The sequence below is a fragment of the Betta splendens genome, chromosome 2, assembly GCF_900634795.4.
Source record: "Betta splendens chromosome 2, fBetSpl5.4, whole genome shotgun sequence".
Classification (NCBI taxonomy): domain Eukaryota; kingdom Metazoa; phylum Chordata; class Actinopteri; order Anabantiformes; family Osphronemidae; genus Betta; species Betta splendens.
In genome coordinates this window covers 1,729,110-1,757,093 of record NC_040882.2, presented here as the reverse complement: position 1 = coordinate 1,757,093, position 27,984 = coordinate 1,729,110, and the positions used below count along the sequence as shown (strand labels likewise).

General features: G+C 41.7%; 4 protein-coding genes across 6 annotated transcripts; 3 read left to right on the top strand and 1 right to left on the bottom strand.

The window, feature by feature from the left end:
• Nucleotides 1-34: 34 nt before the first annotated feature.
• Nucleotides 35-6,313, top strand: LOC114847464 (vesicle transport protein SFT2B-like). The gene is made up of 8 exons (XM_029137256.3): nt 35-260; nt 1,446-1,535; nt 2,098-2,183; nt 2,588-2,669; nt 3,345-3,380; nt 3,490-3,548; nt 3,618-3,647; nt 5,050-6,313. The coding sequence occupies exons 1-8, from the start codon at nt 192-194 to the stop codon at nt 5,084-5,086; spliced, it is 489 nt and encodes a 162-aa protein (XP_028993089.1). The 5' UTR covers nt 35-191; the 3' UTR covers nt 5,087-6,313.
• Nucleotides 6,314-6,463: 150 nt separating this feature from the next.
• tbx19 (T-box transcription factor 19) lies at nt 6,464-16,251 on the top strand. 3 transcript variants are annotated; one of them, XM_029137227.3, is made up of 9 exons: nt 6,464-6,924; nt 8,405-8,685; nt 10,012-10,291; nt 12,409-12,543; nt 13,002-13,063; nt 13,593-13,648; nt 14,303-14,461; nt 14,744-14,864; nt 14,975-16,251. In XM_029137227.3, the coding sequence occupies exons 2-9, from the start codon at nt 8,405-8,407 to the stop codon at nt 15,138-15,140; spliced, it is 1,260 nt and encodes a 419-aa protein (XP_028993060.1). In that variant the 5' UTR covers nt 6,464-6,924; the 3' UTR covers nt 15,141-16,251. The 3 variants fall into 3 exon arrangements, with proteins under 3 accessions (XP_028993060.1, XP_028993051.1, XP_028993042.1); XM_029137218.3 differs by having other exon boundaries at nt 14,726-14,864; XM_029137209.3 differs by having other exon boundaries at nt 14,711-14,864.
• A 1,850-nt stretch (nt 16,252-18,101) lies between these two features.
• On the top strand, nt 18,102-21,925 carry pcid2 (PCI domain containing 2). The gene is made up of 15 exons (XM_029137242.3): nt 18,102-18,198; nt 18,616-18,677; nt 18,794-18,883; nt 18,972-19,045; nt 19,233-19,298; nt 19,422-19,463; nt 19,709-19,763; nt 19,885-19,988; nt 20,128-20,203; nt 20,376-20,517; nt 20,675-20,775; nt 21,026-21,099; nt 21,179-21,304; nt 21,527-21,650; nt 21,733-21,925. Exons 2-15 carry the CDS (start codon nt 18,642-18,644, stop codon nt 21,820-21,822), a joined length of 1,200 nt encoding a protein of 399 aa, XP_028993075.1. The 5' UTR covers nt 18,102-18,198; nt 18,616-18,641; the 3' UTR covers nt 21,823-21,925.
• Nucleotides 21,926-23,971: 2,046 nt separating this feature from the next.
• Nucleotides 23,972-27,304, bottom strand: prozb (protein Z, vitamin K-dependent plasma glycoprotein b). The gene is made up of 8 exons (XM_029143120.2): nt 27,185-27,304; nt 26,595-26,758; nt 26,490-26,514; nt 25,972-26,136; nt 25,773-25,904; nt 25,619-25,698; nt 25,357-25,495; nt 23,972-25,020 (listed from the first exon to the last, which is right to left on the bottom strand). Exons 1-8 carry the CDS (start codon nt 27,276-27,278, stop codon nt 24,254-24,256), a joined length of 1,566 nt encoding a protein of 521 aa, XP_028998953.1. The 5' UTR covers nt 27,279-27,304; the 3' UTR covers nt 23,972-24,253.
• Between the last annotated feature and the right edge of the window lie 680 nt (nt 27,305-27,984).

The following is a 27,984-nucleotide window of genomic DNA, read 5'->3' as shown; positions in this document are numbered from 1 at the left end:
AAAAAAGCATGGTGGTCAAAGGTGGTACTGCAGGCGGAAGTTCCGCACCTGTTGAAGCGCTGCCTCCCTTTTAGTTGAAGTTCTCCACCCAACAGTAAACAGTGGACCGCTACACCTGAGTACAGCCACCTGAGAGGCTCCTGCAAAGTCGCCAACTGTTTCCCTAATTGTCAGGCCGTAAGCTGGGGTCTATGGATAAGTTAAAACGGGTGCTGAGCGGCCAGGACGATGGGAACGCGGACGGGACAGGGATACTCGAGGTAAACGCCTAGCATCTGTTGTTGTTAGCATGTTAGCACGCTTGCTTCTGTGTTCCTGCTGTTAGTAAGGGAATGACCGGTGTGAAGTGACGCATACTACATCAGCTATGTTGGCTTCTGCTATGTTAGCGCAGTTGTTTTTTGCGGTAAATCAAACCTACCTAAATTCATATTTTCATACACATTATTCTTTGATTAAGGTTCTAAATAAATTCACATGCACTTAATTGTACGTAATTATATCAAAACACAATGAGAACCAGTTTTTCATTTTGACAAATGTACAGTATATGATTAAACTAAAACGGCTTTTGACAATATATAACTATGAATAATTTTACATTTTTAACATTACTTACATTTTTTTAAATGTTAAAAAAGTTAAATAATTAAATCTCATAATCTATTCATTGGTATCTTAATCCTAGTTATCTCTGAATAAAGTCTCTGAGAGTATTGACTACGTTTTTCTGTTTCATGTCATTATAAAAAAAAACACATTTTCATATACTTACAGAATATAGCTTTAACTTACTATTGTAATCAAGACTCTTTGCAGTCATATAGTTTGAATTGAGAAACTGAATTGGTTCACATTACATAATAATAGGCATCTTTAAAATAATGAGCCAGTCAGTTTAGACAGCTTGCTTAATTTATTTTGAAAAACACTTTACATGTAGTTGTTATTTCTTCTACTTCAACAGATAGTAAATGTGTAAAGTTTTAAAGTGAACCTGCTCAGTGAGATGAGACTGTGTCAATATTTCTTTTAGCTTAAAGGGACCTCTTTGCTTTGTGTCTTTATTGTGAACATACCTGCAGGTCCCATCCCATCCACAGATCACTTTATTTACTAGACGGCTTACACACTAAGCCAACACACCACAGGCAACACATTGTTTTTGTCAGGGTGTAAGATATCTTACTGACATATTTACTGCTGTGCTACAGTTTGTATCTGTGTGTGTTTTAATCGTTAAAAAACTAACCTTCATGTTCTGAAAAATACTCCCCGGTCTACTGTACCAACAGTTCTCTGATTTGTTGTTTATTGTATTGACATGTAGTTACAGATGCACTCAACTGCAACTTTATTTAGGTTAAGTTGAGTTTTCATGTGTGCTTTTGGCTGTTTTTTTACTAAAACATATAAAACTTGTGGTGATGGTGTCATCTCTGCAGAGAGCCAATCAGGCATCAACGCTGTCCTGGGGGACACGGATGAAAGGTTTCCTCCTCTGCTTCATTCTGGGTGGGGTGTGCTCCATCCTGGTGAGTTTTTGATAATTTCTATTGTAACAATACTATCTTTCTCTATGGCAACGTTCTGTATCTACACTTAAGTCTTTCCTGTCTTTTGGTTCATGTTCGTATCAATGGCAACAGTCTCTTCTTCTGTTTTCAAGTGTCTGTCTTCCTGTTCAACTTTCCTGTATGTTGTCCTTCCTTCTGTTTCTGGGGTCTTGCTTGTCTGTTCTGTTTCCATGGTAGCAACCTGAATGTCCGAACCTTTTATGCCTGTAAACAAGGTAAGTGTTTTTTTGACTTCTGTTTGCCATACAGTTTCTGGTATGCTTATGCCACAACAGTGGTGGTGGTCTGTCTCTGTCTCCAGTGTCACAGCTTAGCTGTCTTTTTCTCTTGTTCTATGGTGACTTTTCTTTCTTTTCTCTCTGCGTCTCACTCCGTGTTCATGGTCTCTTTTTGTATCCACAGTGACACTGGTTAAGTCTTCCTCACTGTGTATGTGTTGCAGCGATCATCTTTTTGTTTTTGCAGTAACCAGTTTACTGTCTGTGTTCATGGTAACAAGCTGCCTTTTCTCTGTACACAGGGTACATGTATGTTGTGGATCCCAGGTGCTGGTCTTGCTGTGTTCGCTGTCCTCTATAGTGTGGGAAACATCCTTGCTCTGGCCAGGTAACTACTACACAGACACAAGGTCAAAAGGATGGCAACAAATGTATTATTTAGTTTACCGAAAATCTCAACGATTGGCATCTTCTGACACACAAGTCTTGTGAAAGTACTACACTATTCTCCTCCTACTTTGTGACACAACTTAGGTCAGCATCTTGTTTGGTTTTAACAGACATAATATTGCTCTCATTATTGTGGCTTTGTGTTGTAACAACATCTTTTTACATCTGAATCTGCATTTTCATCTTCAGTTTTGACATATTTAAACCATTCTACATTTCTTACTATTTTTATATTGTTCTGTTAAAGTCTTTGCAAAGTATTAATATACTGTGCACAGTTTCAGCCTGATAGGTTAAAATTTTAAACTCTTTTGTATGTAATGTTTTTACTGTTATCTTTAGCACCATGTTCCTGATGGGTCCATGGAAGCAGCTAAAGACGATGTGTGCTAAGGAGCGCGCTCTTGCCACAATCATCATGCTGGTAAGAACAAAAATGACATGTATTTATGTGACGCCATTTCACAACAAACAATCTTGTGGCACTTTACAGTGTAGACTTAAGACCGTAGAGAACACAAAGCACTGAAAAAAAACTCAACAAATTCTACTTCAGCAAACAGAAGGCAACCTACCTTCAGCAGAACCAGGCTCAGAGGTGGGCATGGCCTGAGTCTGTAGCAGATGTTAAGATCTTATTCATCTTAGATGCTAGGATGGGGACCCGAAGCATCTCTGACTAGCAGCTTTACCACAGAAGAAAGTTCTAAGCCTGTTCCTAAAATAGAACCAGAACCCAGCTGGTTCTACTGAGGGGCTTGTTGGCTAAAGGCTCTGCCTCCCATTTATCTAGAACCAGCAGTGAAGCAGCTCTGAGAGAAAATTACAAGGAGCTATGAGGTCTGGAAGACAAGGTAGAGCTGTAGCAATAAGAGCTAATTGAGAAAGATTTTGAATTAACGCTCAGATTTTACAGGATTCGCACAAATCTGCAGACATAAAAAGGAAAGCCTGAAAGTAGCAGGTTTAAATCTGAAGTACTCCTGAAGAGTTCATTTTGTTCCTCTCTAGTAAATACTACCTACTGCCACTACGTGTTGTGTCCTACTGACTTGTTAGGTCACTGCAGTACTCACTTCCCTGTCCTCTCGGTTTGCAGGTCTGCCTGGTGCTCACACTGTGTGCTGCCTTCTGGGTAAGATGCTCAATACACAAATATCCAACTCGTCAGCATGTTGAGTCAAGCTGAAAGCATCTCACACACAAAGGTCCTTTCATCGTGCCTCTTTTTGACTCTGTTCTAGTGGAAGAGTAACGGCTTGGCTCTGCTCTTTGTCATCCTTCAGTTTCTGGCCTTCACCTGGTAAAACACACACACACATGAACAGGCGTGTGGTGGTTTCTCCTGTCTAACTGTTGCTGTTTGTTCCAGGTATGGCCTGTCATACATTCCCTTCGCCAGGTAACATCCACACAGTCCAAAAGTTGATTGACATGTACATGGTTGTTCTGCCAAAAAATGGAAGACCAAGACATTGAATGTCTGTTTGGACCCAAAGAAAACCCACTAATGACAAGCACTTCATGATTTAATTAATGCCAGCAAGACACGAGACAATCAAAAACACTCCTGTAACCAATAACTAACTTAGAGGCCAGGAGGAAAAACACTAAGAACGCATGGCTAAAACACCCGGTAAGGTAAGGAAATCAGGACTCAAAACTAAACAAAGCAGTTTGAACTAGAGATGTCCAACTCCAGCAGTTTCCCTCAACACAGCATCGATCTTTTGAAGTGGAAGTGTCACAGAGTAGCACATTGAGCAGGTATCAAATCATGTGACCAATGCGAGTGATACGTTGATATGTCATGTGACTGCCGGGCTGCTTACCTGCAGTTTAAATGGGCTGGTTGTTTCAGTATATCAAACCTTTATAAACATTGCAAGTGGACTTAACATCTATAAGATAGACATGTTTCACATATTTATTCATATATTTATGAAAAGTCCAAACTGTAATTAAAAACTACAACTACATTTTGACAGATCACAATAAAAATCAAGCAGTAAATACAGGTTCAATAACATCTGACTATCAAACATATTTGCCATATCAAGGCTACTGATTTATTATTATAGAAGAGCACAATTACACACATTTGATTTGAGAATAAAACATGGACTGTGATCTTGAACAACCATGAATCAGTAAGGGTTTGATGGTCAGTCTGCTCTCATGCAGTTCTCATACACAACCAGCAGATGTCATGAAGCAGAACAGTCGATGTCCTGACTGTGTCAAATGGTGTCGAGCAGTGTGTCGATTTCAGCCCGTGTCGGAGTTCCTCAGTGCATCACAGGACTTTGAGTTTGCCGTCACTAGACCAATCAAAAAGAAATCCAAGACCTGGTGAGACTGACCGGGTAACATTGCCTGGTAATCGAGGAATTAGCAGTGGGCAAGTGAATGAGGTGGAATATATGAGCAAATGCAGAGGGGGTGGCACAGGTGAATGGAATGAGTCAGTCAGTGCTAGTATGGTGGCAGAGGGGAAGATCAGAGAGAAGGTGTGGCCAGAGTCAGGAGCATGAGTGAAGGAGAATCAAAAGTAGCTGAAACAGGCAGGGACGGGCTAAGGACTGTGACACTATCACTCTGGCTTTTATCACCCTCTTTGCCTGTGGGCTAATGGTTATATTGTCCTGCAAACAGCAGAGGCTCATGTCAGAGTTAAAGAATCTAGATGCTGGATGAGATTAAAAGCTGAGGATGTACAGTACACGTGCACACTGAGGCAGTTGTTACTGTTTGTTGCTTTTTCTATGCAGACACTGTTGTAATTTCTCCTCTTTGTGTTTCAGGGACGCTGTCATCAAATTATTTTCAATGTGTGTATAGATCTGAGTCACTTACTGTCTGAGTAGTAAGTGCTCCCTGTGCTGTGGGACTGAGGCCTTAAACATCACTGGATGACCTGTCCTCTCCTCTTCTACAGTTGATGTTTGTCATCGTAACGGGTTCCTGTTTGTTCTACCAGCAACTTGGAGTCAGTTTCTCTGTCCTTACTAGATCTGGATTCATTTTGAATTGTGCTTCATGGTCAGGACACTAGAGCTAGTTTTTTTTTATTATTTATATTTTAATGCTGCTTCACAGAAGAATGAGCAAAATACCCTTTTTAGTTGTTGATTACTAAAATAATTAAACAGAAAAAGAGCTGCATTAATCATAAAAGTAAAAGCAGATATAAACCCCCCATTTTATGAAGACCTGCATTAGTTGGTGCACGGCCACTGAAAAGGACGAATGATGCTGCTGCTTAGTACGTATGAACCCAGTTCTGTGCTAACTCCTCACCCGTTTCCTGCAGTCTGTGGTCCAACCATTTCAAAACTTCATCTCAGAAAAATGTTCATTATTTTCTCTGTAAGGCTTTAATTAACATTTCAGTTGTCATTTTATTAATTACTTCCCAGCAGGCACACAACCAACCGTCAACTGACCTTCAATGTCAAAATATGGTTGAAATAATTTCAGTTATTGTTGTGACGTTGATGCAACATTGAAAAACGTTGAATGCTGATGGTTGTAAAAAGGTTAAGAAAATACTTTTAAATTAACGTTCAACTATGTTTCAACGTTAAACTGCCTGTTGGGTTTAGTTACTTTAATAAATATTTATTCATCAGTTTGAGAAACTGCATTCTGAAGTTTGTCATGCCGTTGAAGATGTTGATCTTCAAACACGTCAACCAGGACTCCGTATGAAGGTAAACATGTGTTCCTTGCTGTGTGACGTTACCTGGCCCTCGATTCCATCGTCGCTCTGCCTGTTAAATCTGTAAAGCCTGTAATCTCCACCCTCCCTGGCCACTGATTAAAACACACTTGGACGTACACACTCCCTTTTAAAGGCTGCAGCATTGGTCCATGGATCATATGTCGCTGTGGTGCCTTTAGGATTTGACCTATTCTCCATTACATGCTGATGTGAACAGCTTGTTGTGCTTTTCATCACTTGTATGACATTTAAACGTCCATCAGGAAGGCTGATTTCTTTAAAAACCCATGTTTGTGGTACTAGCCAATAGATTTACTAAATAAATTCATTTGTACTAATTCTCAGCTCTGTTGTTCGTTGTGGATGTTTAAGTTATAATTCTTCAGTCAGTGTTTGCTGTGGTGCTGATGTGGACAGAGGCAGTGGATTCCACCCAGACATGTCCACACACTGACCTGGCAGACTGCAGGCAGACATCTGTGTCTGTCCAACCAATGCTTCTTGTGTGATGTGATCATGTGGCACCTGTCCACTAACAGTAAAACCCATGTTCGCATGTCTTATTGGGTCTGACTCTGGTAAGTTCATTCTGAAATAGCAAAATCAGTTTGAACAGCTGGTTGGTTGGGTGTTTAGTGAAGCCATCACATTACTAATCTAACTGCTTATATTGACTCAGATTGTTTTTAAACTGCTCCTTAGTATTGGCTGTGCTTCTACATCGTTATAGGCCACCACAGCCCCAGTGGTTGTAGGATTGTGCGGTCGAGCCAGATATGCTGTGAGAGGGAGAGAGAGAGTAAGTGAGAGAGAGAGCTAAAGTGACATTGAAATCCTCTGATTATATCTGATGTGTTCAGTTCGAGGCTGAGCTGCTTCACCTTACAAAGACAACCTGCTTCTAATATCATTTTCAATTACACTTAATTTGGGGATTATTCGACTTTTGCAGCAGGTATGTTATTTATTCTTGCAGTTCTTCTATTACTCTGTTTTCTTTGTTTCATCTTACATTTTCTTTGTAAAACTGTCATATTTGTTGAATGCTATTAAAAACCTGAAGATTAAATACTTGAAACTTTAAAACCCTGCATTTATTATTGAAATTTTCAATAATTGCATAAACGTGACATAATTTATTTTTATTATATATTTTTTATACTGTCTTTAACCTTTATTTATATAATATATACGTACAAAATTCTTTACACTAATATATTTTATTATTCTTTGTTTACCTTTGATTGTATCTTTAACCATAAATCTTCTTTCCAATTCCAGCACTTGTTGTTGTGCATTTATTTCATGAAACTATTTTTCAAAATACACCACGTTCAGGTGTACAGACGTCATGTTTTACAGAAAGCTCAAAATACAAAAATTAAAATATTATCTGAATATTTATTTGCTGAAATTTTAAATAATTAGATTTTAGTGCTTTAATCAGCAGATGCGTATTAAATACAGGCAAGACATTTCAGAAGCTCCAGTCGTGCGTCCACATAAATACTATTTGTAATTTTAAAGTTCTGATGTTAATAGAACACAATTTATCAAAGCAATGAAATATTTTATTAAGGTTAAACATTGTTGGCTCAGCATAACTTTTAACAATAATAAAGACCTTTAACCTCCAAACTGTTTTTTCCAACTATCCGAACAAAGATTTAAACTGTACTAATGAGTGGAAGCAGCAGGTCACACCAAACATATAGAAAAGAAAAGCCCGCTTTAGTTTGATTAGGACATGGGATTGAAAAATAATCCACCAATTTGAGAAACTATAATTTTAAACTATTGACTGTTTTATAAGGAGGTTTTGATCCAAGCGTCGCTTCTAATTGAAAGGGTCTAGCTGCATTAGTCCATCACACATATGGATACAGACTACAGTAGAATAAAATACATGCAAAGGGCCTTTTTTTTGTTACAGTACATACTACATACAGTACATTTTGTGTTTGTTGTTTGTTTGTTTATGTTTATAAAATACATCTGGGTTTTTCCAAAAAATTTCTTTTTCCTAAAATTAGTTAAAATTTAAATTTAACAAAAAAGAAAAGAAAAACAATGTAATGTGCCGTCACATTTTCCACCCTCTGCTACTATGATTGCCTTAGTGTGACTCCAGCACGCTCTGTACAGGTGTACCTAATAAAGTGGCCAGTGAGTTTTCATACAGTACACACACGCACACATATGAACATCCTACTGAACAGTGACCCCTGACCTTTTCTTGTATGCTCTGTTTTTCTGTTGTATTTTTCCATCCCCCATATAATGTAAATATTTCATGTCTGTGCACGTATATTACTGTAGAATAGCATGTTTGTCCTAACTTTAATTACACCATGACAAATTCATACTACTGTTAACTGCTTTTTACTGTCCTGGCTATAAGCACTCCTCATATTCTGATGTTTTTCTGTTTCTAGATGAAGGTAGAGGGCTTACAGGAGGACGGGGATTCTGGGTCGGTGTCCTCCACCGACCGGACCGTCGGTGCTGCCATCGGTACCGAAGGGACAGCCTGCAGCCCCGGCTCCGCAGAACGCTGCATGTCTCGGCTGCTCAGCGCCGTGGAGAGTGAGCTGCAGGCCGGCCGGGAGAAGGGGGACCCCACAGAGAGGGAGCTGAGGGTGACCTTGGAGGATGCCGAGCTGTGGAGGAAGTTCCAACACATCACCAACGAGATGATTGTCACCAAGAACGGACGGTAGCGTAGATACTGTTTGACACGTCAGACTGTGATCCTGCTTCAAACTGTTTATAATACACAAGCTATAGTCGTTCTGAGTTCTGCCCCACTATGATCACATCTGGATCAAAGCGGTTTATAAAAGCAGGTATATTGTTTGGAGGCAGTGAAGTCCTGGATTAGTAAGATGAGGTGGTACACACCTTATTGATTGACAGCGGTTGATAATGATCTCTGCTGTGATTTGAAACCCTATTATAAAGGCGTATATTTAGAGAGACATCTCACTTTAGAGATATAACAACATCCAGTCCGGTTTATAACAGTAACAATAACAATACTAATAATACTACTACTACTACTACTACTACTACTACTACTACTACTACTACTAATAATAATAATAATAATAATAACAATAATAATAATAATAATAATAATAATAATAATAATAATAATAATAATAATAATAATAATAAAAACTATACCTCAGTATCACTTGAGAAGCACAGGGTCCCGCTTTACAGTAGGCATGTCTTTGAGTAAGACACCTCGCACTAGCTCCCCGGGCGCTCACTGCTTCCCCAGCTGATAGGTTACATGCAATTTCTGTGTGACAGTGTAACAGATGGGATAACAAATACATTTTTAAAATTCTTCTTCTAAAAATCCAGAGTAAAGAAAAGTTAATCGTCTGTTTTCAGATAATTAATTTTATTAAGAGTTGTAACATTAACCTCATGTAAGTTGAATGCATGAAGCAGGAGCAATATGGAGAGAAGGTTGTGGATCACTGGTGCCTCATAAGCCTAAGGCTGTCATAATACAGGAATAAATATAAACAACAACAAAATATTTAGGAAAAGTAAAATGAAACAAATCAAAGTGCGTTTTTTTTATTCTGTAAAGGTTTTTTAAACTTGTACTATGACAGTGAAGCATTATAATTGAAATAGGTGAATATTTCCTGTGAAGCGTGGACACTTTGTTCCTGAATACATTTTCTCCTGATGCCTCCTATTAACCGGGGTTATTCATTAGCGTCGATAGCCGTCGTTAGCGTTAGCTCGCTGTGTGTTTTGTCTCGTTTGGCCGAGCCGAGGCGCGTTGACCAGTCGCGCCCTGTGGTGGGAAAACACTCCATTCACACCTGCAGAAGCACTTCAGCTGCTGTTACTGATGGAAAGTGCTCTGTTTGTGTGGATCCAGCTCCAACCAGCTAGAGTAAAATCAGTCTGTTAACACAACCCTAGGTTGTATCTGTTTGTATAGTCTATTACTGACTTAAAGAAGAAGCATGTGCCTCATTGTTCTTATAAGCTCTGGATGTGTGTCTGTGTGCAGACGCATGTTCCCCGTTCTGAAGGTCAGTGTCTCTGGTCTGGACCCCAGCTCCATGTACTCCTTCCTGCTGGACTTTGTGCCGGCCGACAGCTGCCGCTGGAAGTTTGTGAACGGGGAGTGGGTGGCGGCTGGCCGGGCTGAGGGTCGAGGGGAGGGTCACCGGGGTCACGGGGGAATCTACATTCACCCTGACTCACCAAACTTTGGAGCCCATTGGATGAAGGCGGCTGTGACCTTTAACAAAGTAAAACTCACCAACAAGGTCAACGGGGGAGGACAGGTACATTCACCCTACTCACCCACCCACCTTTACATTACCAGCAGAAGTCACCAGCAGTCTGCAGAGTCTCAGGCCAGGGTCACACTCAGGAATTTTATTATGACACAACAGCAAACGCTCCCAATAAAAGACTGAGCATGTGAAATGGTTCTTTACTGAAGTATGTGTAGTCAGCCCAGGTTTTACCACAGCAGTGTTGTCACCACAGACACTCTGTCTTCACGCTTCGTTGGAAACTCATCCAACAACTTAAACTACAGCTTGACTTCAGCGTCAGGTTGAGTTGTGGTCCTGTGACTATGGAGTGTCCTGCGGTTGCTGTGATCACTGGAGCAAACAGCGTCACACCGGAACTAAAGACCAGCACAAAGTGTTTAGTAACTTAATGCCTCCATACAGTATATGCATCTTTGCTTTTCTAATGTCCTCCACAGGTGGACTGAGACTCATCAAAACAAATGCAGTTTACCCATCACAAATCTGTCTGAACACTGTTGTTTTATAATGATGATTTCTTTTTTACAGTTGTACTGATCTGTGCATTAGGATGTAGTTAAGGAGCTTACGGCCGCTGTGTATCAATTTTCTTACTGTTAATTTTTCTTTGTTATTTTATAGCTCCTTATTTTATTCATTAGGGCTCTTGCCTTTTTCTGTCCTTGTCTTTCGCCTTTTCTTCTTGTCCATCATTTGTTTTTTTATTTCTTTTTTCTTTCCCCTTCTCCTTTAACTCCTTTTGTGATTATCCTTCACTCAGCATCATTCCCGTCTCCTCCTTTCTTCTTCTTCTCCTCCTCCTCTTTCACTCCATTATCCTGCTCCTCATGTCGAGAACTTATCTTCGTCTGCTAATCTTTCATCTCTTGTTTTGTCTTTGGCTCTACTCCTCTGTATAGACTGGAGTGGGCGAGAGACTACCGCCTCTAATTAGCCACTTCAGTCCCTCTCCTCGCTCACTTCACCTGTTCGCCCCCTCGTAACCACGGGAACGGGATAAACAGCTCTTAATTGGCCGGCAGCAGTTTAATGTACTTCCTGTCGAGAGCCGTTCACCACTCAGAGAGGCCGACACACACATATGCAGCACTACAAAATTGGCAATAATGTTGTTTATATTTACCCCATTATCCCTGTCCAAATATGACACACACACATACTGGGCAGTAATGCAGAGTTGGAACAGAGAGCTCAGCCATAATGAAATAATTGCTCAGCTTATTTGTACATTATGGTAATTATGTTTTTTACTGGGAAATTAATTTACCCATCATGCTTCAGATGGACGAGAGACAGAAAGAGGTAAACTATATTCAAAAAGAGCCCACACACACTCCAGCTAATGTGGGCACTGCCAGGGTAAACACACACACGCACCACCGGGGTCAGATGTGAAGCCAGCCTCTCAATCTGAATAGAAAACTGTTTGTTTTTGTGTGTCCGTCTGAAGAACTCGGATTGGTTAATTGGGCCTCGTTAGCGAGGGGGAAAGGGGGGGCTGATGGAGAGAAAAGACAGATGGATAAAAGTGTTTGGGCCAAAAGACAAAGATGGCTCCACTCCACCAACTCTCCTGCAGACAGACACACCGACAGACTGGCTTTCATTTGTTAGTTCTTTTATTATTCAAAAGTACAGAGTTGTTTGGACTTTTTCAAACTTACAGCTGAGAGTTCAGAAACAAAAGCTGTTGGTGAGTTTAAGCAGGTATGACGTGAACAAAGTAACCATCCACCAAAATGCTTCATCCATTCTCATGAACTTCTTTCCCTCCACTTCCTTCCTTCACGGACTGATGAAGCCTTTAGCATGGGAAGCAAAACAGGAAAAGAAAAGTTCAGTTTCCACCGGACTTTAGGGATCAACACAAATGAGAAACATGACAAATATGAGCAGCTGTGAACGAGAGCAAACTTGGTAAATACACTTCAGAGGGACCAAATAATAACATATCAAGTCAAATCGAACATGGACCTCTCTGGCCTCATCACCTGCCTCTAGGTAGATAGAAACGATGCACCAGCACCAACTGGTGGTGTGGTACTGGACAATGTGTAGCATGAAAAGGAGCTTGAACACTTGATGTTGGGGAGACTAATCGTCCATTTTTGTCTCTTCAGATCATGTTGAACTCTCTTCATAAATACGAGCCTCAGCTCCATATTGTGTGCGTCGGCTCTCGTCATCGCCTGGTTTCTAATGTCTCCTTCAAAGAAACTCAGTTCATCGCTGTCACTGCTTATCAGAATGAAGAGGTACAGTACATTGAGTCCACGTTCCAGCTGTCCCTGGATCCTCACCATACAGCGCACTTAACTGAATGTCTGAATGGAAAATATAATCCAACACAAGCCCAGGAGAGAAAATAACATTAGAATAAGACAATAAGACAAAACATGAAATATGCAAAGAATATAATAGAAAAAACTAGACACTGAGCTTCAAAATGTGATTTTATTACATATAAAAAGTTGAAATAGAAAAAATCAATTGTTGCTTTCATGTCATTCTTGAGGCATTCCAGTCACATAAAAATCATCTACATTTTGGAAAGGATTATGACAGGATTTATTTTCTTTTATATATTTTATATGTTTTTGTTTTATAATGGCTAAAAGTCAACATATACGTACTGTATTGTCCATGTAAACCATGTCGTACAGTGTTTGCTGTCGTTTCTGTGTCATTCTGTGCTTTTGGTGTTTTTGTGCAGATCACGGCTCTGAAGATCAAATACAATCCATTTGCTAAAGCCTTCCTGGACGCCAAAGAGAGGTAAAGACCAAACCTCTACGTACTGGACTTCCCTCAGACGCTTGTTTTACAGTGCTGTCATCAAAACACTGAACTGTAACTGAAAATGGACCAGAGCTTGGCAGGTTTATTCTTTTCCATTCTATTCTTTTCTATTCTAGTCTATTCTATTCACACAGTTACAGTTCTACTCCATGGTTCTGCTCAGTGCTCAGGTTGGTCACAAGTATTCACACGTACTGTCTGTTAGCAAACAGGTCACATTACAACAGTAAATGATGGAGTTTTAGTCCAGACAATCTTTCATTACCATGCTCTCATTGACTCTGGTCGGGAACCAGTTACTGTGGTGTCACTCAGCAGACACTTAGCGCTCAGCGTTTCTCACCAGGATCCCAGAGGAAGCCAGCGCTAGCAGGTGATTAGAGCGTCATTATCACATGCTCTGGGCTGCAGCGTCTCACTCGTTTGGAGAGATGGTGTCAAGTGAGACAGATACAGAAACCACATGCCGGCTGCTCTCTGATGCCATGTGCTCTGTTCTTCTTAGGAACCCGGGGGGACGGGGTTTACCGGAGCCCGAAGGTCGCGTCGGGATCCAGTCCTGTGAGTCAGAACCTGTTTTAATGTCGCTGGTCAAAAGAAAGTAGTATTTATTCTTTTCCTACCCCCATGATAGTGTATGGTTTTACCAGTTATTAAAATAAATACATCATGTCAGTACAGAAGTGACCAAACCAATCATGTCCAGTAGCTGTATGTTTATGTAACAAGCTGCCATGGTTTAGAACTGGAGCTCAGAACCTATGCACATACTACATGGAGGTTTGTGCGGTGGAACAATGTTGCTCAGTGAACACACACATACACACACACGTGCCACCGTCTGCTTGAATGATGTTACCGATATAACATCAGGCGCAGATCACAAACGAGGTGCTAAAACTAAAATTCACTACGTATGCAGGACAAAGGAAGGAAACACTATCAACTAACCAACTCACTGCACAAGGCAGGAAAACAGTTCAACACAGGACACGAAACAGGGAAAGGGTTTGAAACACAGAGCTTAGGCAGAACTTCGTAAAATACAACTCTGATTAATGTAATTAATTGACATAAGCTAGGAAGCAAAACACAGGAAGTGATGGCATACTGTATCTATTATGTGAGTATTGTAATTAGATACTACTAGATAAGATAAGTAATGAGTTAATAGATGCTGTAGTGATGTTGTGATGAACTTTCCTGCTGTGACAGGTTGGTCACTGTGCTCGAGTGGAGGTGGTGGAGCGTTCACTTTTGGAAGTAGCCTCCCTTTGACGTCACATCACCACCACAGTTACAAACATCACAGTTATCCAGGGCGACACACACCTTACCCCCCCTCCTACCTGCCACACCGCTCACACTCCTCAGGTAACACTGGATTCATACTTTGTTTATTTGTTTTGTCTTTGTACATAAAATGAACAAAGGTAGATTAAAAACTATCATAATATACAACCAGGAGGACATAACAGGACGTAACAAATGAAATTAGAATCATTTTATTTACTTTTCTGAGTATTTTAGGCCAGAGATGACCTTGATGGCTCTGTTAGGCCGCCACTGTAGAAACATAATAACTGTAACTGCATAATGTGAAAGGATTTTGTATATGTCTAGTTTGCCTGTCTGAAGGTATTCAGGTGTTAACAGATGGATGGAGCAGCTCCTCCCCTCGTACAACCTCCTCCTCTTCCTCCTCCTTCTCCTCAACATCCCTTCCTCTGACAACCAGCGCTCCTTCTTCACAACCTCCTGCTCCTCACAGCTCTAGGCGAGCTTTTTTTTTTACTTCCTTATATAATAATTTTAAATAAATCACAATCTGTGGGCAACACTGATCTTGCAGAATGTAAACATCTATGTTGGTATGTTTCTGTTTAGCCAGTATCCATGTTTGTGGACTGTTGGATGTGGCGATCTAAGCCCCTCTCACTCACCATGTGCTGCTCTCCATGGACCAATCAGCAGTGAGGGTCTCATGCAGCCAGCAAATCAGAGTCGATCAGGCAGCGCTGGGTGGCCCCCTGGATCCACCCACTCTTACTAAACAGGAGTGTGTGATACACTTACACATTTTAAACTGTCTACACCTCAGCTGGTGGATAGCTGGGCTGTTACTGGTGGTGGCTACCAGTAACCATTGACCAACTGCATATACTGTTAACCAGTGACAGCAACGTAAATAACAGTAATCAGCTGGTAGCCATATAATCTACCAGTGCCTACTAGAAGCTATTGGATTCTTGCTGCTGGAGGCTTATCTGGCCTCTAAGTATTAATCTGTAATTGCACATGTTTGTAATTTCTGGTGGCTGCATATTAGCACCATATATGTTTTTCTGTTAAACTGTTACTGTTGGCTACTAGTATTTACTGATGGTTATTATTAATTAGTTATTAGGTTCTATTTGTTGCTTCTTGATCTCTGTGATAACTGTTGGCTACTTATACAAGAACACTGGCGTTTCCGGTGTGAGTGGTGTCCTGCTGTTATTGTCCGTAGCCAGTTGTACATATTGGTAATGACTAGTGGTCATTTTTAGGTACTGGTATCTAAAGCATTAGATTGTTTTTTTTGGTTACCTGACTACATAAACTGTGATTAGCATTTGTGAAAATCTCTAAATTCTAATAACAGGCCTACTTAGTACCTGTGGTTGCTCATCAAGTGCCCATTTGGTGCTGACTATTATTGCTAAAGTTTTCTACTTGAAGAACACAGCAAGCCACCAGTTACTTTAATAGTCAGTTCATGCTAATTTAGTTAATTTATCATTTCTGTAAACCGTTAATTTAAATTGACAGTGGCTAGTTAAGATGCAGTATGTATTGCATGTAAATATTCATCATTATTTTGATATTGAATAAAATTAACTTTCTTGTCAAAGATAAACTAAAATGATCAGTGCCATTGGTAATGGTTTTATATATATTGTTTCTGGCACAGGACTGACCTTTGTAACATTCTTTATTTTTGAACCTGTACAGTTCATCATCTGCATAGTATAAAATACTTTACTAACAGAAATGTGCTAATTACATTTGCAAAGTAAATAATGTTATATCATTTCTTTGTTTTTTTAAACAGTCTGATTATTTCAACTGTTGCACGTGTTTGATGTAATTTTGGCTGTAATTGTTACAGAAATGTAGAAATAAAATGGTCAACAAAACAGAACATATATTCAATTATTAACATTCAAATCAAATCTCAAATCTGTCAATCTTATTGATTTTTGTCTATTAATTGCTCTGTGAATGAAAAGGCAATGTTGCAGTATACATATTTAAAGGTATTGTGTATTGTTTCACAACTATCAGCCTCATAGATGAATTCTTAGAAATTTCAAAATACTGTATTAACCTGACAAAATCTATAGTGCTACCACTTAACGTTAAGGCAAATAACATCTCTTCTACCGCACTCCACTCACTCACAAGAGACAAGTTGACCTCTTTTGAAGAATTAGTGTCCCACTATGAAATCACTAGTGCCAATTTCTTAGAATACCAACAACTAAAGTCAATACTTAATGCAAAAACTAAGAATACTCCTATCCAGAAGCAAACTTCGCCAGCAATAGAATGATTTATTGATATCTCAGGGAAAAAGATCTACATTTTAATTTCCAATGTTGATCACACAGTGAGCCTTCCGATCTCTAAATGGGAAGCTCATCTGGACATCACCACTAATCACATGTTCTGGAAAAATATATGTTGAAATGTATTCAGAATGATAAAAAATACTAATTTACAACTAATACAATATAAAATTCTTCACAGGACACATTATACAGGACAAAGGACGTTCCAAATGGGTCTCACAACCTTGAATATTTGCCCTCATTGTACAGATAATTTAGCAGATAGATTCCTACATGCATTCTGGTTATATTCACCTCTGCAGCAATTTGGGCAAGGAGTTTGCGAACACCTGTCACCCTGGGTAATCTGTCCATATCAGCAGCCCCTGCACTCTGTCTTTTAGGTGATCTAAGTGGGATTGACCTAGAGACAAACTCATCACACACACTTCTTTCTGCCCTTTGTGTCGCAAAGAAAATCTTTCCGGGGGTCACACAGCCAGCGGTCATGCTCCTGGAGGTGTCTCCCACTTAATTGCACTCTAGTTCCACACACTCACGTTTGTTTGGCTTCTTGGAGGTCCCGTTTTCCGCCCAGGGTACGTGGAGCCTGGGTGGTCTCTTTTCCGCTGGTCCAATGTGGTGCCAGGGGACATGGTTGGGCCGATAGGGTAGGCCCGGCTCCACTCGTGGGGGGTGGGGGACTGGGGGTGAGCCCCACTCTAGGTTGCGGAGACATCTTGTGGCGGGCTCCCTACAGACCGTGAGTCCTCGGGCTCCACTCTCTCAGTTTGCCCCTGGTTCTCATGGGGCAGACAGCGTTCACTCACTCTGCACTCAGCACTCTGACCTCTGCTGTCTCTGTGGCTGCTGCAGCTCTGCCTGGGGGGTTCTCTGTGGGTGGCTTGGGTCGCAACACCTTCCCTCCTGGAACTGAAGGTGTGTGGGCTCCCTGGCTGCTAGGATTCTTTCCTCTGCTCGTCCTCCCATCACCCTGCCCTTCACAAGTGGCATTGTTTATGCACCAAAGTCTGCCAACAATGTTAAGCTACAGCTTTACTAACCTTGTAGTGGGGGGACACTCAACACCTGAGCTGATAAACAGGCTTACCTAGCTGTAAGTATTAATGATACTTATCACTACCAATAGCCATAAAGTAATAATGTAATAATAACATTGAAGTTGTTTTTGCAGTAACCCCAATGTTTTAAGGGCCGAAACTAAAACTTCAAAATGTCTCCTTCAATTTAAATCTCTTAATAAGGACGAGAAATGAAATACTACCGTATACTTATTTATTAAAAAGGGTTTGCTATGGCATGAATCCTTTATAATACTACAGCATATATATAATTTTTGGTAACTTTAATTTGAAAGGCTTTATCTTTTATTTTGAAATAGCGGCGGAAGCGCCCCTAACGACCCGGATGTTGCTACGCTGCACTCAGTGTGCGTCCCCTGCAACGGTCCGGGTTTATTATTGATTGGACTGAGAGCAGGCGGAATTTTCCGTGAAGGTTGATTTTCTTGTATTTAGTTTCTGATCTTTATATAAGTGTATGTTTTTAGTGTGAAGCCCAAAAACACCAACGTGACCTGCTTTTACCCTGAATTAGCGCTAGGAGCATTTTACGGAGCTAGTCAGTTAGCTTCCTAGCTGCTGCGTTTAGGTAACCGTAGTAGTTTAGCTAAAATGGGTACTTTCGTTTGGTATAAACTTAAGGTTGATAATAATCGTTGAAATAATTTTGTCTGTGTGATTCACATTAGTGTTTCTGCAGCAATGTTTGTAGCAAAACGCTGTGGCATGTTCCTGTTATTTTCTCTACATAAACAGTCCCGCTCCCACTCTTGGCCGACGAACCACTTCCTGTGCGTGTAGCTGTAGCGGTAGCAGCTTTGGTTTGGAAACTAACGTCCATTCCTTGTTTCAGGTGTACACAGCTGCAGAAGTAGCAGCATGGCTCATATCACCATCAACCAGTATCTGCAGCAGGTAACCTCTGAACTTTTACATGGCGTGGAAACAAAGGACGCACAGTTTATTTTCATTAGTTTAAACATTAGACTGGTATCATAAAACTCCACATTAACTTGGATCATCTCTTACAGATTTATGAGGCCATCGACAACCACGAGGGCTCTTTCTGTGCTGAGCTGCTTTCCTTTAAACACCCACATGTTGCCAACCCTCGGCTCCAGGTAAGTCTCTACCCAGGCAGGCACAGACAGTGACATGCTAGATTACAGCTTCAACTTTTGTGTGTGTGTGTTTGTTTGTTTGTTTTAGTTGCCCAGTCCAGAAGACAAATGTCAGCAGGTTCTGGAACCACCGTACGATGAGATGGTCGCAGCTCACCTCAGGTAGTATGTGTATGTGAGAGTGCATATGCCTGACAAAGACTGCGGCCTCTTTACCAGGCACCTGCTCTATGTTTGTGTGAAGGTTTCCAGTATTCAAGCTTATCAAGCAATTAAGCGTACCACTAAAGCTGCTTTCTGAGCTAGACTGGCTAGTTCAGTATTTGATATGTCTGAATGTGTGTTATAGATGTACCTACGCTGTGGCAAATCACGACTTTGTCGAAGCCTACAAGTTCCAGACACTTGTTGTCCAATATCCTTTATAATAATAATACATACATATACGCACATAGTAAACTGGATCATTAGATCATCTTTGTTTATTTTCTCTCATCAGTGATTGATAATCAGTAAATTTCACTCCTTGACCTTTCACGTCATTCTTGAGGGCATTCCAATCGCATAAAGAGGAGAACTGGTGAGTGCAGTTCTGTATGTGTTTTTTAATTAAAATCAATGCTTGTATGCTTTGAATGTCTTGTATAATTAACACTACATATTATGATGTGCGTTGCTCACTTTTTTGAATGAGCTTTTAGGTGAAGTAAAGATTAGAAATCCTCAGGATGATAAAGAAAAGTGTTAGAAGAAAACTTGCTGGGAGTCACATAAACTTGCTGACAGTCAACAGAGCTTCACTCTGCTCTTGGTTTGTGGTTTCAGGGCTCTGCCATTGATGTTTGCTGTCACTCTGGATCTGAGGATCTTTGCTAACAATGTAAGATCCTTCCAATTTCTTAAAACCATCAATTATATAAAATGGGAAAACATATATAGGGGGGGAAACAGAGAGAGAGATGACATATTCTGTGTGTACATGTGCTTTTCTATGTCTTCAGGCAGAGCAACAGCTCCAGAAGAAAGGTAAAGGTCAACCTGGTGAGATGTTGGAGAAAGCAGCAGAGCAGTTGATGAGCTGTTTCAGAGTGTGTGCTAGTGACAAGTCAGTACAATGCATGCATTTACTCTCAATGCACACATGCTGCATACAGAGATAATAATATCGTATTATTTATATCGTGGGTCGTTTGGCCTTAATCTTACAGAACATGGAGGCCCTGATAGTGTTTTTATCTCCACAGTCGCGCTGGGATTGATGACTCTAAAAAGTGGGGGATGATGTTTCTGAGCAACCAGCTCTTTAAGATCTACTTCAAGGTCTGATCTTTAGGTTCTCTTTGCTGAGTTAAACATGAAGAAATATTATAATCTACACATTAGGATGTTTTTGGGGCCATAAGCAAAAAGCAAAGATGTTTAGTCTGTTGGATGTGACACTGGTTGTCAGCAGAAACTTATATTAACTTATTTATTTTCTGTGATGAATTAGATCAACAAGTTGCATCTGTGTAAGCCTCTGATCAGAGCCATCGACAGCTCCAACCTGAAAAACGACTACAGTCAAGCTCAGAAGGTCACGTACAAATACTACGTGGGCCGGAAAGCAATGTTTGACAGTGATTTCAAACCAGGTACTACCACAATATTCTGAGTTTGGTTGTGTTTATGTTTTGATTCTTTGTGAAGAGTTATGAGACTATATTTTTTATAAGTGCAAAAGAGAAGAAGATCATCAGTTCGTAAAGATTCAGAAATATGATTAGACCAAATATGGTTTTGTCTCTGTAGCGGAAGAGTTTCTGTCTTATGCCTTCGACCACTGTCATCGATCCAGTCAGAAGAACAAGAGGATGATTCTCATCTACCTGCTGCCTGTTAAGATGCTGCTGGTAAAAACCTCACCTCAGGGCATGTTACATACAGTATCATGTCATTACATTTAAGCTAACTATATAAAGTTAAACTAACTAAACTTAATTACATAATTTACAATGAGGTGACGCCATATTACTGTATATCCTAACTGAAACTGGCAAAAATAGTTTCCACTGTTTCAGATCCTGAATGAATCTAGTGCCAAGAATTTGGCCTGGTTGAGGTACAGTGGTAGATTTATCCTCATTACAGCTGTTGTTTCAGGGTCACATGCCGACTCATCAGCTGCTGAGAAAATACGACCTCATGCAATTTGACGACGTGACTAAAGCTGTGAGGTAAGTGGGAGGCTTGAAGCACCAACCCAGGAAGTGACGTCATGTTGTCAGGTTACCTCACACCGGGTGTGTTTATCAGTGAGGGGAACCTGCTGCTGCTGAACGAGGCTCTGTCCAAACACGAGACCTTCTTCATCCGCTGTGGGATTTTCCTCATCCTAGAAAAGCTCAAGATCATCACCTACAGGAACCTCTTCAAAAAAGTGTAAGGTTTTCCATCCAATCTCTCAACTCTGTTACATTCAGCCACCGCTCATGTGACTGCTTTGTAAACTGCAGACGTAAGATGTTACACAATTATTGCCCCAAAGGAAGACAAGGTGGAGGCATGGGGGCACATCTTTTCCAAGTGTTAATGTTAAAGTTCAAAGCCATCGTCAGAGGCAGGCAAACATGACGAGGAAACTCTACCACATTTTCTCTGCAGGTATTTGCTCCTGCGAACCCACCAGCTGCCCCTGGACGCCTTTTTAGTGGCTTTGAGGATGATGCAGGTAGAGGATGTAGACGTTGATGAAGTGCAGTGCATACTGGCCAACCTAATCTACATGGTGAGGACAAAACGACATGAGCAGTTCATGTGCGAAAGAACAGCCATGTTCAGCTCTTCTTCCACCCTTTGTCTTCTTTCAGGGTCACATCAAAGGTTACATCTCCCATCAGCACCAGAAGCTCGTGGTCAGCAAACAGAATCCATTCCCACCTCTCTCCTCAGTCTCCTAGTCCTCATTACCCACAATTCCTTGCAGTCTGATGGCTCACAGCCTTGAAACCCTTTTTGATAAATTTTGTAAAAAGTTGTTGAATAAACAGATGCTGGTTTGTACAGTGCGTGTTTATTATTAATACCATCTGGACCGTGCCGTGTTCTCTAAACAGTTTGCATTGTGGGTATTATATTATTGTTATATTTATATATAACTCTATATATATAACTCCCTTCTCACCCCACGTGGGTTGTGTCATCCGTTTTCCAAGCTCGGGTCCTCGAGGCCAGGAACCTTGAGGGTTCTGCGCAGTATCCTTGCTGTTCCTAGGACTGCACTTTTCTGGACTGAGATTTCGGATGTTGTTCCAGGGATCTGTTGTAGCCACTCCTCCATTTTGGGGGTCACTGCCCCCAGTGCTCCGATCACCACAGGCACCACTGCAACACAACCTGCGAAAGTGTACTCTCAATGGCAGGGTAATAACAACAGAGCAGACCCACCAAGGCTGGAAACTGAACAGTACTGGAAAGGTATAAGGGAAAGGGAGGCGTCACACAATAGTGATGCACAGTGGCTGGTGGACCTGAGGGAAGACCACAGCAACCTCCCCGAACAGAATCCAGTGACTATCACAGTGGCAGACATCCAACATAGAGTCTCAGGTATGAAAAACTGGACAGCACGTGGCCCTGACATGATCCACGCCTACTGGCTAAAGAAGCTCACTACAATCCATGAGCGCCTGGCAACACAAATGAACCAGCTGCTAAGGGATGGGACTCACCCTGAATGGCTGACCGAAGGGCGAACGATCCTGATAATTAAGGATCCCTCAAAGGGTACAGTACCTTCCAACTACCGGCCAATAACCTGTCTCTCCAAAACATGGAAGCTCATGTCAGGCATCATCGCAGCTAAGATAAGTGGGCACATGGGTCAATACATGAGCAAAGCACAGAAGGGCATTGGTAAGGATACCAGAGGAGCCAAACACCAACTCCTGGTAGACAGAACAGTCGCCCAAGACTGCAGAGTGCGACACACCAACCTGTGCACAGCCTGGATCGACTACAAGAAACGGAACGGTGCCACCATAGGTCACCTCCTCTGCATGGATGACATCAAGCTGTACGCTGTAAGAGTAAGCGAGACATCGACTCGCTGATCCACACCACCAGGATCTACAGCTCGGACATCGGGAGATGACGTGCTGAGTGAATGTCACAGGCAGTGGAGAACAGAGGATGAGATTCTGGAAGAGGGACCATCATGGGAGGACAAGCCCTTACACGGGATGTACCACCAGAACATAACTGAAGTGGCTGATCTCAACAAATCCTACCAATGGCTTGAAAGGGCTGGGCTGAAGGACAACACAGAGTTACTCGTCGTGGCTACACAGGAGCAGGCCCTGAGCACCAGAGCCATAGAGGCCCAGATCTACCACACCAGACAAGACCCAAGGTGTAGACTGTGCAAAGAGGCCCCTGAGACAATCCAGCACATAACTGCAGGGTGTAAGATGCTGGCAGGCAAAGCATACATGGAACGCCATAACCAAGTGGCTGGCATAGTATACAGGAACATCTGCGCGGAGTATGGACTGGAAACCCCAAGGTCAAAGTGGTAAACACCTCCCAAGGTGGTAGAGAATGAGCGAGCCAAGATCCTGTGGGACTTCCAGATCCAGACTGACAGAATGGTAATGGCGAACCAACCAGACATTGTGGTGGTGGATAAAGAGCAGAGGAAAGCCGTAGTGGTGGATGTGGCAATACCAAGCGATGGCAACATCAGGAAAAAGGAACATGAGAAACTAGAGAAATACCAAGGGCTCAGAGAAGAACTGGAGAAGGCTTGGAAGGTGAAGGCCACAGTGGTGCCTGTGGTGATCGGAGCACTAGGGGCTGTGACCCCCAAACTGGAGGAGTGGCTACAACAGATCCCTGGAAAAACATCCGAAATCTCAGTCCAGAAAAAAAGTGCAGTCCTAGGAACAGCAAGGATACTGCGCAGAACCCTCAAGCTCCCTGGCCTCTGGTAGAGGACCCGAGCTTGGAAAGTGGATGAGACCACCCGCGGAGGGTGAGAATAGTGTTTGTGTGTGTGTGTGTGTGTGTGTGTGTGTATATATATATATTTCGTAGACTCGCTTTAATAATTCTCATAAAACACTTATCACGCATTAAGATTAGTATTTATTGAAGTTTTTTTTTCCATGATATGTAGTTGGAGCTTATTTGTGAGTTGATTATTCCCAAATGCACAGAATCAGGAACTCAAACTGTTTTACAATTCAGTGGTCAACAGAAGATGAACAGACCTACATGTAGAACGACATGTGGAGAATGCACTGCTCATGTAAAGTGACTGATTTTCAGGTAAATGTGCTGTGAGGGCCTTTTAGGACAGCGCTCAGCAAGCCGGGTCCTTAAAGAGGGCTGCTAGTGAATCTCAGGATACTCACTGACTTGTGGGGTCATGTTATTCTCTGCAGCCTCCAGGCTTGGTCTAATCCAGCTTAGATAGCGGGACAGTTTGGTGAACACCAGGCCGCCGCTGTCTGCAGGTGGTGAGATCATGAGCCCGGTCAGATATGCTGTCCCATGCTCTACAGTAGCGACGGGTGTTCCTGGCAGCAGATCGCCGTCTTCTGACGCCTTATGGATGCTGCTGTTGTGGGCTTCTGATCCATGTGACACGTCCTGGCCTCCAGTGTGACCGGTGTGATTGTGGCCCCTGTTCTCAGGATGTTCATCCATCATTCTCTTGTGCCCTCTGGGACTCCCTGAATGTCCATGTGGTCTCTGAGCTTTGTTGGGACCCGTCCCATGGAGCCCATTTCTGTTCCTTACATCACTGTTTTGGTTTCCTTTCAGTCCAGTCCCCTGCATCCTTTTTTGCCTTGTCATGCAGAACATTTTATTGGTAAGTGGATATGAGACATTGAGCTGACTGTGGCACTCATCAAGTGTCATGTAGACCAGGTCCTGGTTTTGTCCACCCTCCTTTTCTTCGATGACCCCCATCCTCCTCGAATGCATCAGAACATTCTCACTGAAGTCCTTGGTGGGGAGACAGAGCTGGATGAGGTCAGGGCCAAAGGGGAGCGGGGCAGCTAGCTCAAGGAGGGCCAGGTCGTTGTCAAGGTGATCTGTGCGAAAGCGGTTGTGAATGTACAAAGCCTGTACAGGAACCAGTAGGTTGTTGCCTATGAGACAAAGACTTGAGGTTATCGTTTGCAACTGTTGTATGACAAATTATTAAAAATATTTCCACACAGCAGTACAAAAAGGTTATTATGCCATAATATTTCTAGGCTTAAAATTTGCAATAAACTGTAATGTTTTTTGTAATACTCTATGAATATTAATTAGTGAATGAAGGGACAATGTCAGTAACTATTAACTGGAGCTGGCTTTATGATTTTAGACCAGATCGTGTTATTTCTGCCAAAACTCAAAGCTAAAGTCTTTGTTTGGCCTCTGATTTTATGTTACTGTTATAGATGATTGATTCAGCAGTCAATAGTATGGTAGTTTCATACGAGCAGTGACTTGGAAGTTAGACGGTTGGGGGTCGGACCCTGAGTCTAGGACGAGGCAGTGAGCAGTGGTCAGGACGGAGCGTCGTCCCAGCACTACTCCGCTACACAACTCCATCCCGCTCTGGTTCAGCAGAGACACCTGCATGTAGAAAAGTAGCACAGTAGGAGCTGGGGAGAGCAAGGCTGCTTTGCATCATGTGCTTTGTATTTATTTTGTTGGACAATAAGAAACAGGAAGGAAGCTTGTAGTTGTGTCTCTAACCTGCCAGGGGCAGTTTCCTTGACGACACATTGACTCAGACGAGTTGGACGTGTCAGGAAGTCTTCCACATGGAAACTTCACTGAGGAACCAAATACGCCGTTATTTCACAAATGCCAGTGCTCTGACTAAACGTGATTGTGAGTTTAAGCCAACCTTCAGGCAGACAGGTCCTTTTGTCGCTGTGGAGCCTGAACCCCGGCATGCAGGAGCAGGTGAAGGAGTGGTAGGAGGCTGTGCACAGCTGCTGGCAGGCTTTCGGCCCTTCAGTCGGACACTTCTTCATTTCTGAAACACACACCACATTTACAAACATTCAAGGTTAGATTCCTTCAGGCTCTGGATGAGCTCCGACCTGGTATAATGACTTGTGTTGCTGAAGATGGCTTCTCTTCTTTCAGGCGTCCCTGTTCACAGCGTGAGCCACGGTAGGGGGCCACGCAGGAGCAGTGGAACCCACGCAGCAGGTCAGTGCAGTTTCCACCATGTAGGCAGGGGTTGGGCTCACATTGATCCTCATCTTTGAAAACCAGCAGTCAACACAAACGAAGCAGTCATGAAAGAATAGAAGAAGAATCATTAGGACGGAATTCCCTGGACTGTGACAAAGCAATCTGCTGCTGCTGTAATCATCGGATGGACAAATCATATGTTTATGCAAGACCAAACTAAAAGAATTAACCCAGAAGTAGTTGAAGAAGATTTTCAGTACTTCACGTTCCAGTTGCTACAAGTTAACTTGTGCAAATACAAATTATTATTATTAAGTTTTTTGTGAAACGTGACACTATTCTTTTTATTGATCAATCATTTACTAAAAACTGCATTTGTAAATTTTCAGTTCCTTTAATGAATTTAAAAATAAAATCTCACCCATGTAAGTTGTCCAGAAGATGATCTGTAGAACAAACATATGTATATCATTTACATTAAAGAGCAGTTTAGAGTCATTTCTCTCAGATCATTCTAGAGTCCCACCGTCTTCCCCGTGTCCTCGAAGTATTCTCGAGCCTCCTCAAAGTTGCAGCGCTCTTCATAACACTCCCTCTCCAGGTTCCCCTGTAGGAGCTCCTCTAGCAGGAAGCTGTTGGCCCGTCTGGACCTTAGCAGCACGCTGTGGGCCTGTGAGGACTGACGGAACACTGGAAGCAACAGAACAACTCAGCTTCATTCACGTATCAGCTTTGAGTAGCTATAGGTCATGATTTAGTACAAGACCAGGGTAGCAGTTCTATGACATGATAAACCTAAGTATCACAGATCACATGCAAAGTACAGTACATCAGTCTCCCCGAGACTGCACATACACCATACAAAGCATATTAGACATGAGCATGCTTCACTGTATTTCAACATGTAGTTAGTTTAGTCATTTAATGTCATTACATTAAATGACTATACATGAATTATTACATTAACTTAAAATAAAAAAACCTAATCATGGTACAGTGAGAAGAACTAAACTACAGTAAACAGTGGCCTCCTTTTTCCAAATAACCAATTTTTATGTGCTATGCTATAATTTGAATCATTTGACCAGATCTAGAGCACCTTGTCACAGATCTTACCTTGTGTCTGACTGTGGACCTGAAGGAAACAGGCAAGCAAGTAGAGACATAGCAGCAGCGCTCGACAACAAGCCGACATGATCCCCGGCGCCATGACACTGACTTTACATTCACCCCCCCCTCCCACACACACACACACACACACACACACACACACACACACACACACACACACACACACACACACACACACACACACACACACACACACGATTATACAACAACTGGATAGGAATTTTTCCCAAATCTCATATTTTTACTCATTTTATTGAATATGTAAAAATGCAAACTGCAAAACCTCCATTTCCATTCACTTTCAAAAAAAATTATTCAGAAATAAAAGCATTTCATTGTTTTTCTATGGTTTTATATTTATACTTGAACTAAGCATTTTGAGTGATTTAGTAATTTAAAAAGACCTTGTTGTTGCTGCTCTGGTGACATGTAGGAGCGTAAACAGAAAGACAGGCTGCGTTTGGTAAACAGCCTGTCCCTGCTCTGGACTCTGGCCTCAAACAAAGCAGCAAAACGCCCCGGGTTTGAGGGTTTCAACATCAGAAATGATTTTTAGGACGTAAACCAAGATTGGAGCTTGATGCTACATTAGAGTGAGGGGCCATGTGGCTCAAATGTCCACAATGATTTTTTTAGCAACAATGTAGGTTCTGGGAAATGTAAACACTCAGGCCTTGAGTCCAATGCTGCTACTGTCTGTGATTAGATCTGACAAAATCTAGAGCAATCTAGGACAATGTAATAATAATAATAATAATAATAATAATAATAATAATAATAATAAT